Source organism: Pleurodeles waltl, chromosome 8, assembly GCF_031143425.1.
Source record: "Pleurodeles waltl isolate 20211129_DDA chromosome 8, aPleWal1.hap1.20221129, whole genome shotgun sequence".
Lineage (NCBI taxonomy): Eukaryota > Metazoa > Chordata > Amphibia > Caudata > Salamandridae > Pleurodeles > Pleurodeles waltl.
The window spans coordinates 1,385,422,354-1,385,448,887 of NC_090447.1; the positions used below are offsets into that span (position 1 = coordinate 1,385,422,354).

At 44.4% G+C, this 26,534-nt stretch overlaps 1 protein-coding gene across 2 annotated transcripts in view; it reads right to left on the bottom strand.

Annotated features, from left to right (window-relative positions):
• The window catches only part of AMOTL1 (angiomotin like 1), a 294,817-nt gene that overhangs the window by 268,072 nt on the left and 211 nt on the right, over positions 1–26,534 (bottom strand). The window contains exon 2 of one of the 2 annotated variants that reach the window (XM_069202417.1): positions 6,519–6,682. In XM_069202417.1, the coding sequence (XP_069058518.1) occupies positions 6,519–6,606 (88 nt within the window). In that variant the 5' untranslated portion in view covers positions 6,607–6,682. Of the gene's footprint in view, positions 1–6,518; positions 6,683–26,534 lie in introns of those variants that run through there. The other variant, XM_069202419.1, reaches the window with a different exon arrangement.

Sequence of the window (26,534 nt, forward strand, 5' to 3'; positions counted from 1 at the left end):
CCCCACCCCTAAAAACAAAACTACCCCGACACCCCCTCCTCGCCCCTAAAAACTGAACTACCCCAACAGCCCCAGGCACCCTGAGTCCTAAAACCTTCCCCGACCCGCCCTAAAAATAACCGACCCACCCTAAAATCAAAACTACCCCGAACTGCCCAGCCTACCCTTAAAAAAAAACAAAAAACGACACCCCTCACCCACTGTGAGCCCTAAAACCTTTCCCGACTGCCCTATAAACAACTGACCCCCCACCAGCCCTAAAAACAAAACTACCCCGACCCCTCACCCCTGCCCCTAAAAACAAGACTACCCTAACTCCCCCACCAGCCCCTAAAAACAAAACTACCCTGACATCCCCACCCCACCCCTAAAAGCTGAACTACCCCAACACCCCCCACCCACCCTAGGCCCTAAAACCTTCCCTGACCCCCCCACCTGCCCTAAAAACAACCAACCCCCATCCATCCTAAAAACAAAACTACCACAACCTCCCCACCCCGCCCCTAAAAACAAAACTACCACGACCCCCCCACCTGCCCCAAAAACAAATGTACCCCAACCACCCACCCCAAGCCCTTAATCCCCCCCCCCTAAAAACTACCCCCAATCGCACTTACTTGACTGTGTCCTGTCCCGATCCACTCTGCCTTTCTCTCTGCCTTAACCACGCATATGCATTGTTCAGCACAGGCATGGTTACGACAGAGAAAAAGCCATGCGTTGTTTTGGCAAGCGTGGTTACGCTTGCGTGGGAAACGTCTGCGTTGTTCCCAATGCGTTGTTCAGGACGTTTCCCATATAGCCACTGAGGAAGGGGGCCGAGGTACTGGTAACAGCCTTTGTCACCCTTATCTTGCATCTGTGGAGTTGGAGGAGGCGGCGATGCTTTCAATGGGAAAGCAGGTCATGACACAAATGTGTGTCACTTGTGTGCCATCATAGCAGTTGACAACTGCTGCAGGGGTCTTCCGTTGTAAATGAAGGTAGTCAGAAGCCGTATAAAACAATATATATATTTTTATTTTCAGTTTGTATATCTGTGGCACACATCCTTGGATCTGAATTTTGTTCTGAACTGCTGATGGCTTCCAGCAGTAGCCTTTAAACCTGCAATTAATGGCCCATTCCTCACAGCAAAACACAAGTCTTTTTAGCACATTGGGCAAAAGTGCGCCCCCCACAGCAAAACATGTTTCTGAAAATGTTCCTAATGCCAGGATGCTCTTTGTTATGAAAGTGAACTCAGATTTAGTACAGGTGCATACAACATGGTTCAACGTAGACCAGGTCCTTCCTGCTTTTCAGACTATCCAAATATAATACATGTGCAAGAATGAAGGCCGGATCAGTGGTGATTGGCAGGCTATCCAAATAAACCTAACTCACGTAGGATAATAAAACTGATTTAGAGAGTCTGTGATTAGCTTACGGTTCCATAATGGGTCCAGCCCTCCTGGACCGCTGTAGGACATTCTTATTTAAAATGTGATAAACAGTAAACCCATGCCATTACACTGAGCAAAACAACTCTTTTTGTTCAGCTTTGAAAGGTGCAGGAGATGCCAATTTATATTTGGAATCAGCTAAAGGGGTTTTTCGCTATTCTTTTGAAGTGCCACCATGCCCTAAGCAATATCAAAGTATGCTTCATTTTGTTGTTGTGTTTGTTTACAACACTTAAACATCCATATTTGCTATTTTTTCATGATATACTATGTAAAGTAACTTCCGGCCTTGACATCTGGATGAATGTGCAGGTTACATCTGTGTCAGCCTGGTGAAATTAGGAAAAAGAATGCACACTGGAACGATAATACTACTGAATATTGAACATAGAAATATCATGATAAAAGAATATTGTGGCCAAAATATCGAGGACAGAAATATCGACAGGTGAGTGCATATAGGGGAATTATAGATTTACTATTTGTAAATCTGCATCTATGTGTCTTGAAGACATATATATAAATAATGTCACGGTACATTTGTGTAGAGTTAGGTATACGGCATCTATACTTACTTACCTTTCTATATTTCAGTTTCAATACTGTGTCCTCAATATTTTCATACCACTGTATTCTGCCTTCTGTATTCAGGAGACACACCCACTGGAAGTAACAGAAATGTGCTTTGCCAGGATTGATAATATCTTGGCTAGAGTCAATTTTAGCTGTCAGTAGGCAGACTTACTGTTTCCAATATACAACATAAACATAAGAGTGGGCTTTGGGCCAGCCCCTCTTCCTGACTGGGTGGCTTTGTTGTCTATCTCAGTTGTCTGCTCTTGATTCTTTGGCTTTCACCATTATTTTTTATTTATTCATTTATTTTTTTCCGGGAGCCTTGTAGCGGCAAAGTGCTGCTGGGCTGCTCACTTCTTGCTTGGATTAATTGTGTTTTTCGTTATCATTCAATTTTTCTTTATTGGATGTGCCTTGAGTCACTGTTTTCTTCCTGTTTTCAGGGGAAATGTGCAGTCAAGGGGATGTCCGTCGAACCTCTCTCACTTTGTAAGAGGATGGAGATAGTGCAGGAGAAGGACATGTGTTGTAGAAGACAAATGGACATTGCAAGAGGCTGCTAGACAAACTGTGGGTACATTTGTCTCTACCTGGTAAGAAGATTCAGGTGATGTGGGGTAGGTCACTGGCAGGAGACAATGGGCTGAATGAAGACAGAGGGGAGCGGCTGATTAGTGTGTTTGTGACATATTGTGGACAATATAGGAGACAGCCTCTGAGTGGATGTATGGGGCTGGGGAGCGACAAGGTGTTTGATTCCATGCAAAAAGATAAGAATAAGTCTTACCTTTAAAGTCTGTCAGAATAAGATACCCTACTTTTTAGGAATTACTGCCCAAATGGGGAACTCTTCTGTAGTTACCACATTCTTCAAGAAGTAGGTCCGGCAGGTGCACCTCAGATGCAGCACGGACTATAGGGGAAGGCCCAAGACTCATTTTGGGCTCATAGTAAGGCTGAAACATGTTGGCATTGCATAGGCATGGATGAGTCATCATTTCTCAATATACATTAATATGGTCATTTTTTCATCCAGCCTTCTGTACCCTGAAAGAAGCAGGAAATCCCTTGGGTATATGCAGAGGTAGTTTTAGGTTTTACTTTAGATCCCACATATATCCAACACCATTTATCCTGATCTCCCTCTTTTTGAAGTTGAGACCACCAGGGTGGGGTGAACTAGCCAATGAAGAAACATGCCTCAGCTATGTGGATGATGCTTTTCTGTCCAAAGTCTCTGTTCTTTCCAGCACTGGATAATTATGCCAAGTGCAAGTCTTGTGTGGACTTGTTTGTATGTCGCTGGTCCAAGCCTGGCGTTGCACGTGCATGAAGTAAACACTTAGGAATTGAGTCAGTATGCAACCTTCTTAAAGGGGCACACACCACACATTTCTGATGCCTTTTAAACAAGATGGAGAGTAACTAACTTCAGAATAACAATGTAAGTATGATAGGCAGTGTGAGGGTGCAGATGTTCACATAATATAATCATTCTGTCGACAAAAGCCTGCGAGAGGATGTCTCAGGTAATATTTCAATGTGTCCATGGTTGTCAGAGCTGCAGAGGGTGACTTCTGAGGCCATAGCTGGGTAATGTGGTGGGTACTAAGGCAGGAAGTTCAAGTTCCACATAGATTCAGGATAAGCTGTTCCATTCCAGATTTTCAGCATATTATCCACATCAGATAAACGTATATATAATGGGTCGAAGTGTAAAGTTCTGGCATTGATTCATCTTTCCTTGACCTATGCTGGACATCTCTGGCCCAGGGACTATGTATCATTGTTTAGTGTGGAATGTGAATTACCTGGCCACCTCTCCGCTAGCAACTTCTTCCACTGCCAAGGCTTTATCTGAATGAACCCTACAAAGCAGTGCTCACTGTTAAAGTCATCATATCTTTTGTTAACTAGTGCTGGCAATTCTAATCGGTCTCGCTCACATTTACATACAAGCAAAACCAACTGACATTGTCAGTGCTGGTCTATAAAAGTTTTCAATGTCTGTCTAGATCAGTGATACTCAAAGTACGGCCCGGGGGCCGCATGCGGGCCGTCGTGACCTTTACATACAGCCGCTGGTCAGGAGCACTGGGCTGCTGCTTTCTTATCTCAGCACTAACACTGAGAAGGAAGTTAACTAAAAAGACAAGCCTTTATTTAAAGGTTAATTGAAGTTAAAGAAAGGAAGCAACTAAGTCATCCCACACCAACTAACTTTAAAAATACATGTGTTTCTAAAGGCATCCTGCAGCAAAAATGTAATAAGGTATTTAAAATTCCAAAGAGTACTTCATTAACGTGCAGAACTGTGTCACCTTAGTACATCACATTATTATATTATATCAGTGCATCCTATGTACAGCCACCTCGCTGGCATCAATGCGGCCCTCGGTCACATCACAGACAATATCTTTTGGCCCCTGGAGTAATGTTTGTGAGTACCCATGGTCTAGATCGATGTTGTAACCTCCACATCTCTGCTGCAGTCTGTTTAGTGACCACTGGGTGGAAATGAAGTGCAGCAAACTGGTGTTTGAACGTGACCTGTTTTCATAGATGCATTGCTGCGATTGGAGCAGGACGGATGACGAATCTACAGATGAAGAAACCAAAAACCTCCTGTAGGCGGATCAAGCAGACGGGGAGGATAGCAGCACAAAGCAACTGATAGTGTCACAAAGTCCATCCAATTTTGAGCAAAGTTTGGCTCTGTTGAGTATTCCATACAAAGTTATTTCCAAAAGAGAAATGTAGCTGTTTGTAGCAAAACCGCAAACAAGCAGGAACCCATGATTCATTAGGAATGCTTACTCTACCTGGGGCTATGTTACACAAAGCGCCTTTGAGGCGTAATGGGAGTGGTCGCCCACTTTTTGCTACCGTTATGCACTTTGGTATTTCTAAAGAGCCGCAGACGTTTATGTTTCGCCTTCTGCAAATCACACCTGTGTGAGCCCAAGGAAGCATTCCTAGTTTGCATGGGGTTGTTGCCCATTGTAAATGAAGGTATGCCTTCATCCTTATGAACACCCCATATCTGAGACGCAGATGCAAGGGCCAAATAGCCATTGGGAGGTGCCTAGATTGTGCTCCAGGTACCAGAGGACATACAGTGATACAGTCAGCGTGCTTCGGAAGGTGCCACCCAAACCAAACCCCCAGAGGCAGATGCAGTCACACACTGCACCCGCCAGCGGGTGGATCTCTGCCCTCTTGAAAATATAGCTGAGCCAGCTAGCATTGAAAAGATGCCACTGCAGTTTCAAATCGTGTGTCCATCTGAAGCACTCTTCCTCGTGCAGCTGCAAACTGCCAGTGTGCACGTCGCAGCTGCAAACTGCCAGTGTGCACGTCGCAGCTGGGGGCCTTTTTTTCTATAGGTGGATGCACTGGCCATGTTTCACCTGGGCAAACACAACTGAGGTTGTGCCATGGCACAGACAGGGTCAGTGCACCCCTTGTCTATGACTCCTGTTTTATATCCATTGACTCCTTTTGACATTTAGGAGCAAACAAAATACCCGATTAACACTTGAAATTTATCAGAATTTCAATACCAATAGTCTGCTTTTAATTTTTTCCCTCAAAGAAATGATATGGGTTTATTTTAAAAACCAGTAATGATTTGACTGCAGTAAGATAAGATTCGTATTAGCATTCACCTCATTCCAACGTAAAGGAGTGAGCTAATATGATGACCTCAATTGCACAGAATAATATCCTACATTGACTTAATTCAGTTTCAGGGGGAAGGAATTACTTTGGGCAAATAGGCAAAATACAAGAGGCAATCGGAGCAAAACACACCCATGCTCCAACTGTTCTGCACTCTTTTTTCTGTAATGGGAAAATGCCCTCAAGGATTTACCATAATTAGGAAACGGGTTTATCTATACAATGCTACGAACAAAGGAGGTTTGGCCTTAGTCTATGAAGCAGTTACCAGTGCCCCATAGGCGGGGGCGATAAGTAGTAATATATTCTATGCATGTGGATTTGTGGATTGCATTTTTGGTACTGGTAGGGGCTGACGCTTGATGGCAGCTTTTCATGTTGTTGTTTGGTAGAGAGTGAGAGTTGATTGTGTGGCATGTTTCATGTTTAGGAGGCTTGGGCTAGCCCTGGCTGGATGTTTCTAGATTTTCTAGCTTCCAAATTTAAGGATTTCCTTTAAAGCAGCTGTAGATTTTAGTGCAATGTGTCTACCCCTGCCCCTCGCACGCCCCAGCACTGCTCCTCTCCCTTTCTGTCTAGAACATTGTAGCTTAGGGTGTTGTGTGTCTAATCCAGATGTTATGTTAGGGAGCAAATGCCCTTCAGCTCTCGCAGTGCTGTGGCTTTGTTAGGTGAAAGATCCGCTGAGATAGGCTACATTAAGTGCTAAAGCACTATTCCAATTAATAAGTGGAAATGTATGTGTACCCAGACATGGATTGTGCTTTCATTCTACAGCAAGAAGCAAGGGTATGGCCAAATGGAACAGCACCGAACCTTCTCTTGTGCTTCCGGGATGGGGGAGTATTCCAATCTGAGCCAACCAATTGACTTCGTCCAGAATCCAGCTCTCGCTCAGGTCCATGTCTCACTCCATGAACTGAGGACTCAGGGGTCTCTCTCCTGGTCTTACAACTTATAGGAGGATGGCAGGATGAGATCTGAAAAGTAAACAAAATATGCTCAGATTGCACACATTCATTCTGATAAGTTCACAAAGAAGCCTAACTAAAACATGTCCTGCGACTTCCAGCACAGACACGAAGGTAGACTTCATACAGTAGACCTGCGCCAATTTCTTCCAAACCCTATTCATTTAAACATAATGTCTGAGTGACAGATGACATCTGCTCTGAAAGCACTTCTCCTTTCTTAGCAGACACCACAACATGGAGACAGACTTGTCCCAGTCCAAAAACAATTTTGTGCCATCTTGGAAAAAAAGTTAACCTGAATTCACACCAAATGTGGGACCATTGTTGCCAAAATAACGTGTTTTTTTAATGAAAGAAGGGTGACCTGGGATGGGGCCTACCTCTACAGGCAGCCTTCAGTCCGGATCTAGAAGAAGATGGTAACAGAAGGTGCACAACAAACCGCAGACGTCCTGTCTGCTCACCTCTTCATTCTCCCACCTCCCGGCAAGTGAAGCAAGTGTCAGTGTTTCAGATGGTGAAGGAGCCTCTGGCTCCACCACGTGGAAAACGGATGTGGCAGAGGCGATAGCACCAGAAATGAGGTTGGACCAGCTGCCAAGAAGAAATGGCTGCTGCATCACCATTTCTAACAGTGCCCCTTCTGTACAAGTCTGCTATGATAATCACAGCAGTCATGCACAGAAGAGGCCTAGCTTTACTAAGGGTTGTGTGGGTGCTCGCAAGGTGCTGCGCAATTTTGCACTGCGCCCTTCGGCTTTTATAATTGTAAATAAATCAATGCAATGCTTTGTGCCATGTGAGCGCCAAGGAAAACCTTACTAAACAACTACCAAAATCTCCCTAGCTTGGCAGAAGAAAAATCACCAGTGGTAGGAACAGTTTTAATACAGTAAACATCCGGAACAACGACGACGGAACCACAACAACTTTGTGAACGCAAGCGGAACCGTGCTTGCATTAACAATGACTCCCTTTTCTCTGCCTTAACCACGCATGTCCTGAACAACGCACAGAGTGGTTAATACAGAGAAAAAGAGAGTCAGCATCTGGAAAGGACGCGGTCAGGTAAGTGGGGCTGGGGTAGTTTTGTTTTTGGGGCGGGGTGAGGGGTCGGGGTAATTTTCGTTTTTAGGGGCAGGGTAGGGGTAATTTTGTGTTTAGGGCAGGTGGGGGGTATGGGTTTTCAGAGGCGGGGTGGGGGATTCAGGGTAATTTTGTGTTTGGGTTTGTAAGGGCTGGGTGAGGGGTTGGGGTCATTTTGTATTTAGGGCGAGTGGGGGGTGGGTTTTTAGGGGCAGAGGTGAGGGAGTCGGGGTAATTTTGTATTTAGGGTGGGTAGGGGTGGGTTTTAGGTGCTGGGGTGGGGGTCGGGATAATTTTGTATTTAGGGCAGGAGGGGTGGGGTTAGGTTTTAAGGGGCGGGGTCGGGTAATTTTGTATTTAGGGCAGGGGTGGGAGGTCGGTGTAGGACCCGGTCGGTGGGGTAGTTTTATTTTTGGGGGTGTGATCAGTTGTTTTTCGGGCGGGTGGTGGGTTGGGGTAGGTTTTAGGGCTCAGGGTGGGTGGGGGTATAGGGTTAGCTTTTAGGGACGGGCGTGGGTAGTTTTATTCTTGGGGTGGATGGGGAGGTCGGGTAGTTTTATTTTGTGGGGGGGGTTGGGGTAGTTTTATTTTTAGGGCGGGCGAGGGGGTCGGGGTAGTATTATTTTTAGGGTGGGGGTCGGGGTAATTTTGTTTATAGGGGCAGGGTAGTTTTATTTTTGGGGTGGGATCAGTTGTTTTTAGGGTGGGTGGGGGGGTCGGGTTAGGTTTTAGGGCTCAGGATGGGTGGTGGGTATCGGGGCAGTTTTTAGGGCAGGTGGGGGGGTCGGTGTAGTTATTATTTTAGGGCAGGCCGGGGGGTTGGGGTAGTTGTGTTTATTTGGGTGGTATGCAAAAATCACGCACACCGTTCCACACATGCCTTTACTAGGCATGCCTTTACAACGAAAACATCGTTGTAAAGGCATGCATGGTAGAGGCATTCGTGGAAACAACGCAGTCATTGTTGCAACTGCGTTGTTCAGGCATGCGTGGTTGGCGCATGCGTTGTTCCATCATACATCCTTTTAATAGATCTGCTCAAACTACAGTACTCAAGTTCGTGAGAGCAATTCCACCAAGCTACCACTGACATTTTCCCCTCAGAACAGCTCACGACCTGCAACTGCTTCAGAGGAAAAAGCCCCAATTTTGCAGTGTGAAAGCCTGAATCATCTGAAACATTCTTTGCTCGTTTGACAGAGGTTTGTGTCTCTAGGTCAACAGAATGTGGCCCATCCATTAAGGCCTAAATTAGGCCAATGTTCTGTCTTCGAAAGAAGGAGCTAATGAAGGCAACTCATTTCCATCATCCACCTGCACAGGAAGTGATATTACTGGATTTCCCATTATCCATCTGCACAGGGAATTACATCTCTAGTTTCCTGCCATAATTGTCTTTTAAAGAAGAAGCAAAACAAGAGAAATCATTTCCATCACCATATGTGCAGGAAATGATATCACTGAATTTTTCATCATCCATCTGCACAGGAAGTGTCAAAATCTGGTCTTCTGGCGATGCTGACAAATGCTTCTTCACATGAAGATAAGGCTGTTTATCTCCAGATACTTAGGACCTGATGCCAGGTTGTAACAAGAGTCTGATAATGCTCCAGGAACAACTCAGCAATAATGAAAAAGCGTAACCCAGAGAAAAAAACCTTCATGCTGTTATAAACAGGAAGGAGGATAGTGAAGAAGACTGGAGACAGCAGAGAACCACAGATAACAGGGGTAAGCAATGGAATGGAACAATGTCTCTGCAACTGGACTTCTCGTGGACCTACTCATATAATACAGAAAAGAAAGTGACCTAAATCAAGAAAAGGTCGGCTATCTTGAATTGGGACAAAAAAAATATGTTTGCAGTAAAAGTCTTAAAAAATGAATGAACAAAAATGAGCAAACAATATAATAAATCTAAAAGCATAATAGTTAGTCTTCTTTTTGTGTTATTTGTATATGTTTCCTGCATTTGGTGTATGCCAGGAGCTGGTGTGCAGGACCTGGTCCAGAATTTCTTCTTCAATTCGCGACATACAGGAAACAAAATGACTGCAGGCAGTGATGCTGTTGTGTCCTCACCCACAATGAAGGGCCCCTGGACAGAACCAGTGCAAACTGCATGCTCACATAAAAGGTAAGGACAATTTACTTATAGGATGTGACATCACTACTCCCCTCCCACCAAGGACCTACTTAATGGTAGCTGCAATGTGGGTGGCTGAACCCTGCTTCGGCACCTGACATCGCCACAGCCATCCCCCAGCTGCAAGATCGCCAGACAGGACAGACTTCTCAAGATAAAAGGCGGAATTGCCATCATCCACAAGAACACCGTCAGCTGCACCACCTCCACAGACACATCATCCTCCAACATGGAACACCTGTTGCTCAAGGTCTACATCACAACAACTTAATTCTAAGTGGCACTCTCATCTACAAAGCACTAGGACCACTCATTAACTTCACGAACACCATCAGGAGTTTGTTGCACCACTCACCCTCAACGCTAGAAATTGTATCCTACTTGGAGTCCTGAGCTTTAATCTGAAAGACAACACCGACCCCAATTCAAAACCAATCATCAAAGATCTTGGGAGCCTGGGCCTTACCCAAAGAGCAAAGGGGCCTACCCACATCACCAGACACCACCTAAACCCTGTTTTCACCACCTTGGAAAACATCAGAGTCGATGAACCCACACCAGCCTCGTGGGCAGACTATGCCTTCATCAAGTTCAGCATCCCAGTCCAATGGACGTGAACCATCCAGACTAGACCACAGAAACTGGAACATCATCACTAAAAAGGTTTGGAACACTGCTCTCAACACCCACTAACCTGAACACATAGACAACCTCCCCAAAGCCAAAAAGAATTTAAACAATTGGATCACCTCCTATGTCAACTCCCTGGCACTGCTCAAACAGAGCAATACAACAAGACCTGGACCCCCAGTGAATTGCTACATGGAGGAACACAGAGTGATGAAACGCCACAGCAAACAACTGGAGCACCAATGGAGAATAAGACAGAATAATACAGACAGAAGCAGGTTTAATTCCGTCCTTAGACACTACCACACTTTGGCAGACTGCATCAATGCCAGTACCAACAGAAGCAAAGAAATATTCATCATTGTGAAGGATTTCACCTCACTAGTAGATGCCTTCAACTCGATCACCCCCTCACAGGACCACTCCAACAATCCCTCTTAGTTCTTCAGCAAAAAAATCACTATCATTTACAGTAACTTCAGCCTGCAACCAGACCAGACAGACCTCAGTTGGTCTTCATCCAGCAATGGATTTCAGTCAGTCAAGCACTGAACGTGATCTAGGTACTGTGGTCTATAGATGATAGTCTGGTTGCAAACTCAATCACTTCACAGAAATTGCCCTCTTCACCGCCACAGATAACATCTACATAACTTTGGACAGAGGAGATACAGTGGAACTCATCTTCCTGGACCTCTCTGCAGCTTTTGACACGGTCTTCCACCCCACCCTTTTCCGATGTCTACACAATATCAGAAACCAAGGACAGGCACTTCGATCGATCTGCTCTTTCCTGACTAGAAGCATTCAGGGCTGGATTCACTTCCTGAATTCCGCAAGAAGATGAAAACCTGGTTTTTAGCTTCAGATCTTGACGGAGGGGAATACTTCCTCACAAGTATGACAGATATCCTGTCCGCTGTATTACGATCTTATTATATCCTATGGAAATTGTAATACGGCAGATGGGATATCCGTCACATTTGTGACAGAGTATTCCATCCGCCAAGATCTAAATCAGGCCCAGAGTCAGTTATCCTGGCACCGGACACCTTGCACACCTGCATCCTCATCTACGGAGTTCCGTAATGACCCTCCCTGAGTCTGACCCTCTGCAACGCATACATGATCCCTCTAGCAAGCATTTTGATCTCACAAGATCAAACTCCTCTCCTACATCGACAACATACAGGTCATTCTCTCCCTCACGGACAAGACACCCAATATCCAGATCAAGTTCAGTGCCTGCATGACTGAAGTCCCCCACTGAATGAAGATCCACTGTCTGAAGCTGAACACCAACAAGACCAAAATTGTGATCTTTGGAAAGAGTACTTCATCGTGAGACTCCACCTGGTAGCCAACAGAGTTATGATCAACACCCACCCCCACTAGTCATGTCAAGGACCTTGGGATCATCATCAATAGCAAACTCAAAATGACTGTCCAAGTCAATGCTGTCAACGCCTCATGCTTCCATACCCTGAAGATGCTAAGGAAGATTTTTAAATGGCTCAGGATCAGCACCCAAAAATCATGTCATGCATGCCCTGGTAACAGGCAAACTGGATTATGGGAACATGTTCTATGCTGGGATTAACAAAAATCTCACAGAAGGCTGCTGACCATTCAGAACTCAGTGACCAGAATCACTTTCAACCCCCCACACCGCACTCAATCAGACATCACCTGAAGTAGCTCCACTGGCTCCCCCTACACAAATGAGCACAATTCAAACCCGCTCCCACATTTTCAACGAACTGCATAACACTGGCCTCAAAAATCGCATCTGCTTTCACAAATGTTCGAGACACCTCCGCTTGTCCGGACTCCTACTTGCATGCATCCCACGCATGCAAAAAACGAGTTCCGGTGGTTGAACCTTCTCCTAGATCGCTCCTAAAGCGTGCGTGGAATGACCTGCCACTGCACATAATAGCCTCTTCCCTCACTTCCTGAATTCCGCAAGAAGATGAAAACCTGGTTTTTCGTGTAGTCCAACTAGGCCCAGTACCATAGCATACCATAACATGTGGCGCTCCAGTGCTCCTGGGGCATCCAAGCCTTTTTTAAATGTTGGGGGGGAGGTGAGGGGAGAGCCCCACGGCCCTTGCTGGCTACCCAGCCAGCACTCATCCTAGATGCCAGAGAGAGTTGGCCAGTATTTTACCGTGGATGCCCTGTTGCCACCCAGGGCACACTCAAAATGCTCATGGTTGGATGCCACAGGGGAGTACCAAGGCCTCCAAAACCCCTGCCGGCTCCCCAGCCAGCACCCATCCTGGGTGTCAAATGGAGCCAGCATTATTTTACCCTGGGTGCCCTGGTGCCATCCCGCGCACCCACAACATGTTCATTGTTAAAGGCCATAAGGGAGGTTCATGGTACTTATGGGCCCTGCTAGCTCAACAGCCTGTATCCATCCTGGGTGTGGAGAGAATCAGCTCTATTGCTTTGCTTCTACCAGGGTGAGAGCAGTCTTTTTATCAGGCCCCCACTTCATGGGAGCAAAGATGGCATCCCTGCATGAGAGAGTTCGGGTAGGGAATTGGATTTACATTCCCTGCCACATTCTCCCAGGCAGGGAACAAGTCAGTGTCACACGGGGGATAGGGTTTCTGAGACACTGGCTCTTCGGGCCTTGGGTATGTGGTCCCTAGGGTTGTCATATGACTTGGGGAGGAGGCCCTCACTTCCCCTCCCATAAATATGAAATCAGGTCTGGGGGACAGGGTTTCAAGGGACCTTCCAAAGGCTCCGGGAGTGGGCCGTACACCCTTGCCCCAAGAATATTGCTTGTGCTAACCCCAACCCCCCTGGCCCTCGCCCACTCGGGGTCACTTATATTTTAAAAGGGCATGGAGAAAACACGTTTTTGGGACTACCCTTTTTCTAGGCCTACACTTGACAGATTATCCTGAATCGTCCCAGTAAGATGCTGAGATGGATACGACTTTTTTTTAGAAGGTTTTTTGAAGATTCGGCAAACGACACCAAAGTTATTAGCAAACCAAAAAATAAATTTGCTATCGGAACGTGGTAATAACAACTGCCACTGGGTAATATATATAAATATAGATATATGAATATATATTTTTTTACACTCAAACAAGCACAAAGCTTAAAGTTATGTTATAGTTAGGTAGTTATAAAATATAATGTAAAAGTCTTCAAAGGGCATTATGGGGTGCTCTTTCCCTAGGAGAAGTGCATAATAAATGAGAGGCTCCTGGCACTCACTTATTCTTCTTTTGTTTCCCCCATTTTTTGGGTGTGGTGGTCCCACTCAGGACACCAACACTTTATATACAGTTCGCAAGGAGCCATAGAGGGATCCCCACAACCCCAGCCAGTGCCCATCCTGGAGGCCAGCAAGAGCCAGCCATTGGTGCCCTGGTATTAGCACGGGCACCCAAAACTTTGTTGCACTTTGGGGGTTATGGGGTGAGCCCGAATGCCGATGCGCTGACAACTACAGGCTCTTTATTCAGCACTCATCCTGAGTACCAGCAGGGCTGTCTCTACTATTTTGCTCCCACCTGGCCAAACAGCTTTTATTTTTACTCCTACCTAAAGTATGGGCAGGGAATTATATTTATATTCCCTACCCACACTCTTCCGGCAGGGAGCAAGATAGTGTACCCGTGGGATGGGGTGCCTGGGACACTGTTTCGCTTCGGGTCTTGGGGGATGCAGTCCCTGGGGCTATTTTACAGCTGTGGGAGGGGGTGCTGGCAGGCTCTTGTCCATAAAAACATTGGTACTTGAGGACAGCACCTGCCAATGGCTCGGAGAGGGGGACCACATTCCCCAAATGTCCCTCTCCTCAAATATTACTTTGGGCCCAGGGGATGGGGTCCCGGGGGTCTTCCCGTGGCCCACCCTGGAGGGCTTGTATTTAAAAAGGGTGGCCTTTTGTTTAAAAAAATATATATACCACTGGTCCTCAGGCTTTGCGGTACAGCTTTAAAAAAAAGTGTTTTTGGCCCCAGGAAAGGCTCCTAGGGAACCCCACCACCAGGCATAGGACAGCAGGGTATCCATACTCAGCCCTCATAATTTTTTACTCTATTTTTCAGGACACAGGGGTGTGCTCCCACCCTCCTTCTGCATACATATATTTTAACCCTCAATTTCTCCAAACCACTGGGTTTACACCAAAACACAAAAGCATACTTTATGGGTAAAGATCTAGCTTTCTGACAAATTTGGTGTAGTATCATTCAGTCGCTTTGGCAGTATGTGTGCTTACTTTTCCTATGAAAAACTGCATGGGGAAAACATGTTTTGTGACTCCCACACACTCACTTTTTTCTCTTCCCTCACTTGAAGGATCACCACACCACTTTATAGGAAGAAGCTGAGGTGGATGAGATTTTTGGGGGGATTTGTCAGATGGTGCCAAAGTATTAAGCCACTGGGTAGGTATAGTTAGGATCGTGTTTCCATTGGAAAGGCATTTTTTGTGTTGCTAATGACTTTGGCTGCATTTGAAGAATCTCTATGAAACTTTACATTAAAGAGCTACTTTTTGACTAGCTTGTGCATAGAAAGTTTTTTGGTTATTCGTCATGCGGAGGTCAAGAAAAATGGAGGGGTCTCAAAATGTGTTTTCCACATTTATTTTTCCACAGGATCTTTAGACACTGCTACAGCTCAAATTGCTGAACGGATTTACACCATATTTAACAGAAAGCTCGATTTTGGTCCAGAAAGAGTGCTTTTTGTGTTTTGGTGTACATCCATTCAGTAGTTTTGGAAAAATAAAGGTTAATAAAAATGTATATTTCACATGGTTGGGGATCTTTGGAGCCAACAGAGCTCAATGTGAGATCCAAATGGCTGCACCATCTCAACAAGGAAGTGGTGGCAGCCATTTTAGGACTTGGTCATGAAACTGTAAACAACACAAAAAAGACATAAATGTGGGTGGGTACAGCTACCCTGACCCCCTGGGCCTGGTGGTGTGGTCCCAAAGGGACCTCCAACTGGGCCAAAAATATATATTTTAAAAAATATTGCAGCACATCTGTGGTACAACTTTAAAAAAGAGGCATGGTCTCCTGCACCTCTTTTCTAAACCCCCAGGGTGGTCCAGGTTGTGAGGGGTGATTTTTTTTATTTTTTAGGGGTGGGGGGCATGCATGGCCTCCCTCTCCAGTGCCGGTGTGGGCGGGGAAATTGCTGTGTGTGGGATGGGATCCCCAGGACACAGGATGTGAGCCAACCCTGTGGGATAGGGTCCCTGGTGCCATAGAAGGCTCAAGGAGGGGGAACACGCAGCACCCCCTCCCTTTTACAAAGTTTAGTGGCTACGGATAGCAGATACTTAAATAAACAAATGTTACAGGGATGTTATAGTAAGTTTCTGAATTTACTCACACAAAACCATTATAGTGATTCCGAGTAGTTAAAACTCGCGCCCCAAGGTAATTATAACTCGCTCCCCCGCTATGCACAGTATTTTCTTCAATAATATGACTGCTAATGTTTCATTGATATTTTTATTGACTTTATAAAAGTTGTCATGAGTGCTGCAATAACTGGCGTAATTAGCAGCGCATGGCGAGAGCACGAGTTATAGTTACCTTAGGGCGTGAGTTATAGCTACTCGAAACAAATCTAACTATAACTGCTGAATTTCTATGTTTTTTTGCAAGTAAATTTAGAACCTAACTATAAGGTCCCTGTAACCTTTGTTACACTGTGTTGTGCGCAGACCTATGGGACACCATCACCAAGCCTAGAGGAGCAGAGTATTCTTACCCTGCCCCCTTTTCTTTTTTTACGTTTTTTTAGGATTCAGCCTCAGCCGAGTAACAAAATACCTGCCAATACTTCCTGGTGTTGGCAGTCAATCAGATCTCAGCATGAGAGCTCCAGGAACCGCAGAGCCTCTGCGTTGCTATAAATCTATATTTCTTTTCCCTTTAACATCTCTAAAACTACTGAACAGATTTACACCATATCACAAAAAGCATGCTTTCTGGACCAAAAGCTAGCTTTCTGCTAAGTTTGGTGTAATTCCGTCCAGTGGTACGGGCTGTAGTCGTGTTTAAAATCCCTACGAGAAAATACATGGGGAAAATGTGTTTTCGGACTCCCCTTTTTTTTCAGCCCCCATTTGACAAATCACCCCGAAACTTTCAAGACAGCAGCTGAGCCGATTGTCATATTAGGTTTGAGATTTGTCAAATGGCGCCAGTTATTGGCAAAACAAAAAATACTTTTCCTAACTGTGTGTGTGTATGTGTGTATATATAAATATATATATATACATATAAATACACAATTTGAAAATGTAGATTGGCTGAAATAACAAGTCGAGGACAGTAAAAAAGGTAACACACAAACATTTGCTGTGTCCTTGATCCTTGCGAACTATGGAACCATACCTGTGAGCATTCCCAATTTCCCAATGGTTATGTTATTATATGAGAACTCTGAGCATCTTTTACACTGAATCAAGCTGACAAACTTGTGCTGAGACAATGGAGCAATGGTTCACAATTTCTGAAAGAAGTTGTTGTCCTTGTAGTGTCTATCTTTTAATTATTGTTTTTGTTTTAGAGTTTCATGAAAAAAGCAAGGAAGGAGTTATACAGTGAATTACTGCATAGTAGCAATATTGTCTACCTCAATTAGAGGTAGAGAAACATCTCTGCTCCCTGGTAAATGTTTGTTTGGAATATGTAAGTGAGTGTAATGTAGGCTTTAAGTACTCTCCTAACTTTGAGATATCTGTTGTTACCTACATGCCTTAGAAATCACGCCATACTTCGACTGCCCCACTGTCATACTTTTAGGATAAAATTGGGTCCATAACGAAATTCCAAGTTACATCCATTGCTACAATTACTTTGAAACTCCAGGTCTTTAGCTCGCAGAATATTATTGTGTAATAGAAATATTCTGAGATACTTGACTTGAAATACACCCTTGATGTCTTCCCCTACCCGGCTAAAACCTTCTACCTCTACACATCCCTCTCCCAGCATCCTTCTGTAACTACCACCTACACCCAGCCAACATTTGAATTTCCACTGAAGGCCCATCTCCTTGGACTAAGCAATCTCTTCCCTGCCCCAGTTTTGTAATTGGACTCAAACAATAAACCTGGTGAGTTAAAATGAACGTTTTTCTTTACTGATGCACTAGCATGTCCTTGCCCTCCTATAGGCCATTATCACTTTTAACGCTGCATCTCTATATGTACTTTAACGTACACATTTTGCAAACGGTCCATACCTTTTTTGTTAAGTTGCTCACTGCAGTTAAGCAGATGCAATATAAATACATATGTAATCAATGGTGGACAATATAATTCATTCTGATTGAATTGACTGAAGACATTTTGAAGTCTTCAATACTTTCCCTCTGTTACCAGACAATCCTCGCTGCCATTTAATGCACAGCCCACCAAACTAGCAGATTTTCTGTGTTCGTAAATGCATTTTGCAAGGGAAATGTACTGCACACAAACTTTCTATAATTTTTCCCTCACAAATTGCTGCTTTTGCAAAAAACATGAGGCTAAATCCAAATATCTCCCTGTGCCTCAGATACTATGTGAGAAAGAATGGTAGTGCTTAGAACTCAGACAACAATGAAGTTTCAATGACATGTCAAAATCACAGTTTGGTGAGTATCGGAAAGACTAACATCTGCACATCAACTGAAGACCTTGAACTGTCTTTAAAGTAAAACAAGCCTTAGGACTGCATCTACCAGAATGCATTGAGAGAACTGGTGCAGGCAGGCATGCAGTGTGCTCATCCCCCTACTGTTATGAACATAGAATAGCCACTTCAATAAAGCAGGACAGACCAACGCCTTAGGCGGCCCCAAGCTCATCATGGACACCCCCATTCATCCCAAGGCCAATGTTAGCCCTGACATATACAACACTAAGGGGCCCCTCCTCACAGTCCGCAGGGGCTTTGCTAAAGACATCTTTGGGACATTCATAAAGTTGACCTAGGAATGCATTATACCCATTGCTTGCCATTGGCTTTGTGGTTTGTAACTCGCATTTTCTTGCTTTCTATTTGCTGGCTTTATTTGTGTTAGGCTGTCCAGCTTAAGTTTTTTCCTTCCCCTGCCAAAACCTTATTCACAGTATCCTTCCGAGTTATCCTTATCTGTAAATAGGCCTGTAAACGTGTTCTTATCTTGTCACATTTGCTGTGCATTCAAAGATCAAGGTCAAATATCAGGCGCTGTCTTTCAAGGGCACTTGATTATTTTTCTTACTATGTCTTCAAAGTGAGAGGATTTATGTAACAATCTTGCTGGATACTGGTATTAGGAAAGTGCTTAAATGAACTGTTTAAGTATTTCAGTATATATCAGAATTAGGAACACAAATGAAGGACATTTTTCGTTTTTTTGAAGTGTGTTGGAAACAAATACTTGAATATGATTTTTAAAAATAATTACCCTATGTGATGCAATTTCCACACATTTTTGTCTGTGCACTGTATAGTTTGATTAATAAAACTATATGTCTGTGCAAATGTAATGGTAATTTCAATTGAAAATATGTTGTCCGTAATGGCAGTGTACTACCACACCATGAATACTCCACTCTGTGCTACTCCACTCTAATCTGCACCACTCCACACCACTGCAGAGCACTCTGCACCACTCCACTCTACATCACTGCACTCTACGCCACTTCAGCTATGCCTATCTACTGTACCCTGCAACACTCTACTATGTGCCAAGGCAGGTTTTGCCACTCTACTCTACACCACTGCACTCTACCCCACTCCAGTGTAGATCACACCAATCTATTCTGCACAACTCCACTCTATGCTGCTGTACTCTACAACACTGCACCCTGCTCTACTGCACTCTATGCCAATACACTGTATGCCAATGCACTTTACTCTGTAACACTCAGCTCCATGCCTCTGTACTCTATGCCAATTCCCTTGACGCCACTCTAATCTACTCTGTACCACTGCACTCTATGCCGCTGCACTCTGCACCACTTTATTCTATGCCATTAAACTCTATGCCACTCTATGCAACTGCACTCTACCCTGCACCACTCCACTCTATGCCACTTAACTCTACACCAGTCTACTCTTAACCACTGCACTCTCCACAACTGCACTTTATGTCCCTGGATTTTACGCCACTGCACTCTACTCTGCATCACTGTAATCTACGCCACTCTATTCCATTTTTTCCCATTGCACTCTTATACTCTACTCTGCAACACTGCACTCACTGCCACTGAACTCTCCACCACTCTACTCTGCCCTACTCTACTCTACGTTACACAACTCTACACCACTGCACTGTATGGCTCTATACTCTACCTGCAACGCTCTATGCTACTCTACTCTGCACCACTCTACACCTCTTCACTCTATGGCACTCAACTCTACTGTGTGCCACTGCCCTCTGTATCACTCAACTTTATGCCACTCCACTCAGCATCGCTCTACGCCACTCTACTCTATTCCACCACACTCTACGTCACTCTAATCGGTGCTCCTCTATTCTGCGCCACTTCAATCTGCGTCACTGCACTCTACTATGTACCATTCGAATCTACACCACTGCATTCTATGACACAACACTGTATGCCGCTGAATTCAATGCCACTGCACTCTACACCACTATACTCTGCAACACTCTACACCAATGCACTCTACACAAGTCCACTCTAGTCTATGCCACTCCAGTGTATTCCACTCTGCGTGATTCCACACTATGCCGCTCCAAAACACAACACTCTGCCACTCTACTCTACAAAACTCCACTCTTCACCATTCCACTCTAGTACACTCCACACCACTCTCCTCTACGCGGCTAACTTTTAGCCATGCTGAACAGTGAACAGCAGCCATGCTGGTGTACAACATGGCTAAATCACTTTGGCAAAGGCATAACTCTTGCCTAGGCAAGCCCTACTGGCTTTGCCAATGCTTGTTTTATGTAATGCCACTGCAATGAAGACATGCACACGTGCAGAGAACCACTGATCTGTAGTGGAAATGAGGACTCTGAGAGGCTGGGTCATTCTAATGTTACAGAAGCATATAAGAGGAGATGTAGCACTTTATAGGTGACTTAAGGAAAAAGTGGGAAAAAGCCTAAGATATTGTATTGCAGTAAGAGATAGAGAGACATGGAGAGAAGAGGTGCGGTTGTCATTCCTCTCGTATATTCGCTCTTAAACGTGACCCGATTCAATTGGATAAAACTCGATTGCAGAGGTTAAGGTATATTGAGTTTTTTTATAAGGTGATGTTTATGATGGCTTTATTTTTTGTATACAGGAGTCTAGTTTGTCCTATAATTTATCAGAATTGTATATTTTTCCGGGCGACATTTTGTACATCGGGGTCCATATTACATACAATGCACACTGCCCCAGTCCCCACTGTGGTGCACCTTTAAGTGGGTGCTCCAGAGGCAATCCAGGACAGTGCTTACTACTGAGTGCATGAACTCTTTCCAGTGCAGGCGGGCACTAACTGGAACAGTGCATTAATGGAAGGCGGAGCTGTTGTGTGAGGAGGCAATCCAGCTGGAGTTTTATACTCCCCTTGCAATGGCTGCACTAAGTGAAAGCACTCACCTACAGAGCGGTTGAGGGGGCTCCTTAGGCACCCATTTCCGTCTTCCAAAGCTGCACTTTCAAGGGGTGCATTGACAGCGCTACCTCGGTGCTGCACACAATTCCTGTTTTTCCTGATGGTCTCTTTGCCTCTGCTCCCACAAATGTAATACAAGAGACACAATGGCATCAGATTCCCTCATCATTTGTATGGGGTTGACGAGGTTAAGTCCCCATGGCTTTGGGATCGTGCAGGTGCATGTTTAGTACCAGCGTGACCTGTATTACTGAAAGGAGAAAGCAAGCGTCTGAGGCACGCTCTGTACTACCAAAGTGCATGCCTACTGTGTCCTGGCGTCACTTTCTATAAATTAGGCCCAGGCCATTACAGCTTCAGGTGCAGTATATCCATGCCCAACATACATGAATTGATAGTTTGTTAGTTGACTTCCAGCACCACATTATTGTTTTGGAGCAATTAGAAGAACCATGAAATGAAGGTCTTCCTCTCTCAAATTTTAAGGCAGGTGTGTCAGCAAATTCTCCAGACTGGTTAAAAGACATATGTTTTCCAAAAATCTTTTTTTAGTTGTGAGTTTACTGCTGACAGGGAGTGTCAGACTTCAGATTGTAGAGCATTCAGCTATCATGTTACAAAAGTGTACCACTCTCATTCCTGCAGTGCCAATCACTCTATGAAGTGGGGAGACTCATTCTTAACATTGTATGTGGTGTCTAAGGTAGGTGTGTTTCGTTTTTTTCTCACCATTTCTCAAGCAGACTTTGATTTTATAATTAAAAGATAAAGAGCATATATCGGCGAGTCAGTCTGTAATATTGCTCTGATAGATGTGTCCAAAAGAGCCATCCAGTTTTGCTTTACTGACTTAAGTGTTTTATCAGTTTGTAGGCTGAATACCACTGATGAATTGCTACTAGATTACAAACATGTGAAGGTCTGTATAACATCTTGAATTTCATGAATAAGACTGAGTTTATGTTTTGCACAGTTTAGCTAAATAAAAGCATAAAAATCCATGTCAGCACCATTGATCATCAGCAAGGTGTTTTGATATTTACTGAAGTTTGCCGATATTAGAGCTGTTACTAACTTAAAGTTACTAGTAGCAATTTTCCTTTGTGAGTACTGAAAAGTAGTAAAGTTAGACTTCTGGTCTAAGTTAGACTTTTGGTCTAAGCTTAGACCTCAGGTGTGAAGTTAGACTTCAGGTGTAAAGTTAGACTTCAGGTGTAAACTTGGACATTAGTTCTAAACTTAAACTTTATGTTTAAACTTAGACTTTTGGTCTAACTTTTCCTTTATGAATCGGGCCCAATCTGTTTTTGATTAAAGTAATTTGTGAAATATATATAAGTCAGTTTATCACAATTTAAAGTCTATGGCAAGTACTTTAGCATATATTTCACAATCAGCATTTAGAAGTGAGATAAGTCAATAACTAAGCGACTCCAATGAGTCTTTGTTCTTCTTTCAAATACATCACAATAGTAGCCTTTGCCACTGTGCCTTGCACTCTACCTTTAAACTAGAACTATTTCAACAGGGATTTGATAAGTTTAAATGTAATGTTTCATAATAAGAATTAGTCTATTAGGGCCTGGTGCTTTTACTAGTAGCCATTCCTGAATAGCTATTTTGTATTTCAGCAATAATTATTCATCATTTTAATGAATCACTTTCCAAACTGGAAAGCTGTGGTAGGGATAAATAATTTAGATAGTTGTTGATTTTTTTCTCCCTCAGTTTCTATTTTGTTGTGTAAATGTCTTGATAGAATGTCCTCAGCTTTTAAATTATTGTATTGTTTTCCATGGAAATAGTGTCATTTCCGGTTTTGAAATATAAAATATAGGATCAATATTTCCTAACTTTCAATCAATAAGCAAAACTATGTACTGATTTGTTTGTCCACATAACAGATTTTCTTTGTCTGACTCAACTCCATATCCAGCGTTTTGGAAGGGTAGCTGGTGGCTTATCAGCTGGCAATCACAAGGTTGTGTCACACCCAGGGTGGCGTAACCAGTCCTGCAATCGCCAGGGTGACCCTCTAATTTACATACCAGGGCACTAGCACAGAGGTCTGGTTAGGAGGCCTCAGTGCACTTTCAGAGTCAGAAAACCAGCAGCATTGGTTGGGGAGCAACCACAGAAAAAAATTAAATAATAACATGGTTAAGCTTGGAAACACAATTTTCTAGAATGTTTCTCGTTAGACATGATATTGACCAAAGTTGTTTCAAGCAAGGGGGGAGGTGAGCAGGTGAGACGGGATGTCTGGGGTTTTACACCCCCCTTATAAATGTATTATGTAGTAAATAGTTGGGAACAGGTGCTTTAAGTCGGGTAAGGTGAGGTGTCTGTTGTATTTCACCTAGGATGTTTACAAGCACACACAGACAAAAATCACATACACACACACTCTCCTCTCTGTTTTGAAGTTCTTAAAAAATGTGGGTTATTTTACAAAATATTTTGTTTTAAGTACCACTACCAATCGGCACTGCTCTCCCTTTCCGCTGCCTCTTAAGCCCGCCTCATGTGCTGCTTCTCAGATAATATATTTCATCAATGCAAAGATTTCTGCTAGGATTTCGACCCCATTCCCTGTTTGCTTAGATATCAGTGACTAAGAACCTTGACAATTATTCCAAACTGCACTGAACTAGATCCTCACGGATATTGTGGAGCACCTCCCAGGGGTCTTGTGAGAGGAAAGCATGCCGGCACAGTGGAACATGATGAAATCAGCAGCAGGGAGGCCCAGGTTTATGGTGGAGGAAATTCCATGCCTACCTACCTAAACTCAAGTTAGCAGATGGCGTCAGCTGAGTCCAAGTTAGGCATGTGTTTTGGAGTGACAGCTACTTAACCGCTAAGCCACTGTTGAAAATAACATTATATTCCAAACACTAATGGAACTTTAAACTCGTACATTGGGCGCTCCCATCTTTATGGGTAATTTTAGACGGGACTGCATGCTAGCCGCTACAGAGGGACAGTTACCACACTGGGGAGAGAGGGGAGAGGAAACTTGGAAAGTGTCGAGGCCCTATGAAAAAATAAAGTGGAAAATGTACAAATCAGTTTTAACAGGTTTGCTTAATACAGAAGACAGAAACCCTCTGGATGTAGACTATGGTGTAATTGCAGTGAAGAAGACACCGGGTGTGAGCACGCTTAACGCTTACACACACACACACACACACACACACACACACACACACACTCACACACACACGTTTGATGTTATGTGCATGAAAGTGCTCCTTCTGTAGCCTGAACTATGGGGAGACAGCTCCAAAATGCGTGTATGCGCTATATATTTAATTAGATTACAGGTTTAATAACTGCATTTTGCTATGAAGGTCTGCAGTGGACGCTTAAGTTACAATGGACACACTAACAAAGAATGTATTGAGGGGGCAGCAGGTTATCAGTGATGGGCCCAAAGGCAATGGCCTGACTGAACCCAATTCTACTCGAATGAAAGGCCCGTCCGGGTAGACAAATAACCTCAAAATGGTTCTGTTCTAAAAGGCTTTCCAAAGCGACCTCAGATGAGGAGTGCTCACCACCGGGAGGTGAAAGCGTGCCCCTATTCACCTCTGTGCCCCCTCTACACCTCCACTCTCATTCTGGGGATCAGCCTAGACCTACAGGCAGCACGTGGCTCCTGCCAAACACCTACAAGTCAGACGTTCCTGCAATTGTGTATGTGCCATTGTGTATTACGCATAAACATCTCCAAATTCTCCAGTCATGAAGTCACCCGAGGGAGCGCAGCTAGAAGCACCACGCGCTCTACGTTCGACGTCCCCTCAAGCATGTTTAGACACTTCCTGTCATCCCTTGCATGGGCTGCGCCGCACAATAGCAGGCCTCAGGCCGGATTATTGCAAAACAAAACATTCCAGTCTTAATATCGCCTTTCTGCCGGGCACCGGTGGGGACAACATCTCTTTTACAGGGTGGCCTTTTGTCCTTCATCACTGGGGCTTGCAGCTCACAACTGGGGATGGGGTGGGGGGGAGGTGGGGGGTGATGGCTCCTCCTACCTGCGGTCACACTGGCGCGACACTTCAAATGTGTCAGTATCGGGATTTGCAAAGAGTACTGGTACTCGCGATGTTTTCTGGAATTCTTCACAAACACATTCTGCTAGAAGAATCCGTGGCCTGTCCATAGATTCAGATTGTACAGATGGGTGTATTATGCATTGCCTGTGCGTGTACTTACCCAGAGTGGGACTGAGACTGAAAATAGAACCGGCACCAAAATAAAAGCGGGCCCCATTAGCAAATCAGATGGCTAAGAAAATGGCCCATATTTGCAAATCAAATCTATTTTGAGCTTATAAGGTCTCGATGTATGGGTTTTAAAAGGTATAGATAGGGCAACTGGAATCATGCGGCAGGAGAAGGCCAAATTATGTGGCAGGGCTGAGTAAATAGCAAATCGTGCCATATTGCGGTACATTTTGTGACCGCGTTACTCTTGTTAACACTTTTCGTACATTGTTTTAATATCCACATATAGTAAAAAGCAACAGAAAGATGATTAGTGAACCTGCTCAAAGGGGTTTCCACCGTTGGGCCACATGCGTTGCTGCGTTTTTGTAACTTTTGAGCCGTTTGAGCTGGAAACAACCAAGTTAAAACTAGCAGTTTATGCAGCAGATAATAGATTATGTGGCAAAGGCAGAGAAACTATAATTATGATAAAAATCACATAATTCCAGTGCCCCTGGGTATAGGAGATTGCATGCGTTTCTGCTTGCTGCAGGCAATCGCTGTGTTAATATCAGATATCAGTAGAAAAAACACGGCCCATAATAGGCCACAAATGGCCAAACAACTGGCCCACGCACACACCTGTCAGACCAGCCCTCAGGCACTGTCAGCTTACCCCACAGGCCGCCGGCCCTGCCTCCCACGCAGGTATGTTTTCACCTACGGTCCCTGCATGTCACTGAGAGAGCAGCGTGGGCCGTGGTTTAGCAAACTGCCCAGGTCTGCTTGAGACACGTGCGAGAGTCTAATAACACGAGCAGGCTGCTTGGGGTGAGATCTGAGGCAGTTTCCTAAATCTCCATGCATTCAAAGTACAAACCTAACGAAACGCTCATTTTGCAGACATCCACAGAGTGGCCTGCGGCTGTGGCCGGAGGACCAAAGGCCCACATCACTGTGGGATGCTCCGAGGTCTCCGAACATCGCAAGCATTCCACCGCACCTCAGTGCGGATGCAACGATTAGTACCATCTTTAGCTGAAAAAAAAACATACATCCGATAACTACAGCATGAAGTATTGATGTCGTGGTCTAGCGAGAAGGCAGCTTTTAACACCGCACACAGGTGACCGTCACAAACAGGTTCCATTCAGCAAAAACACGCA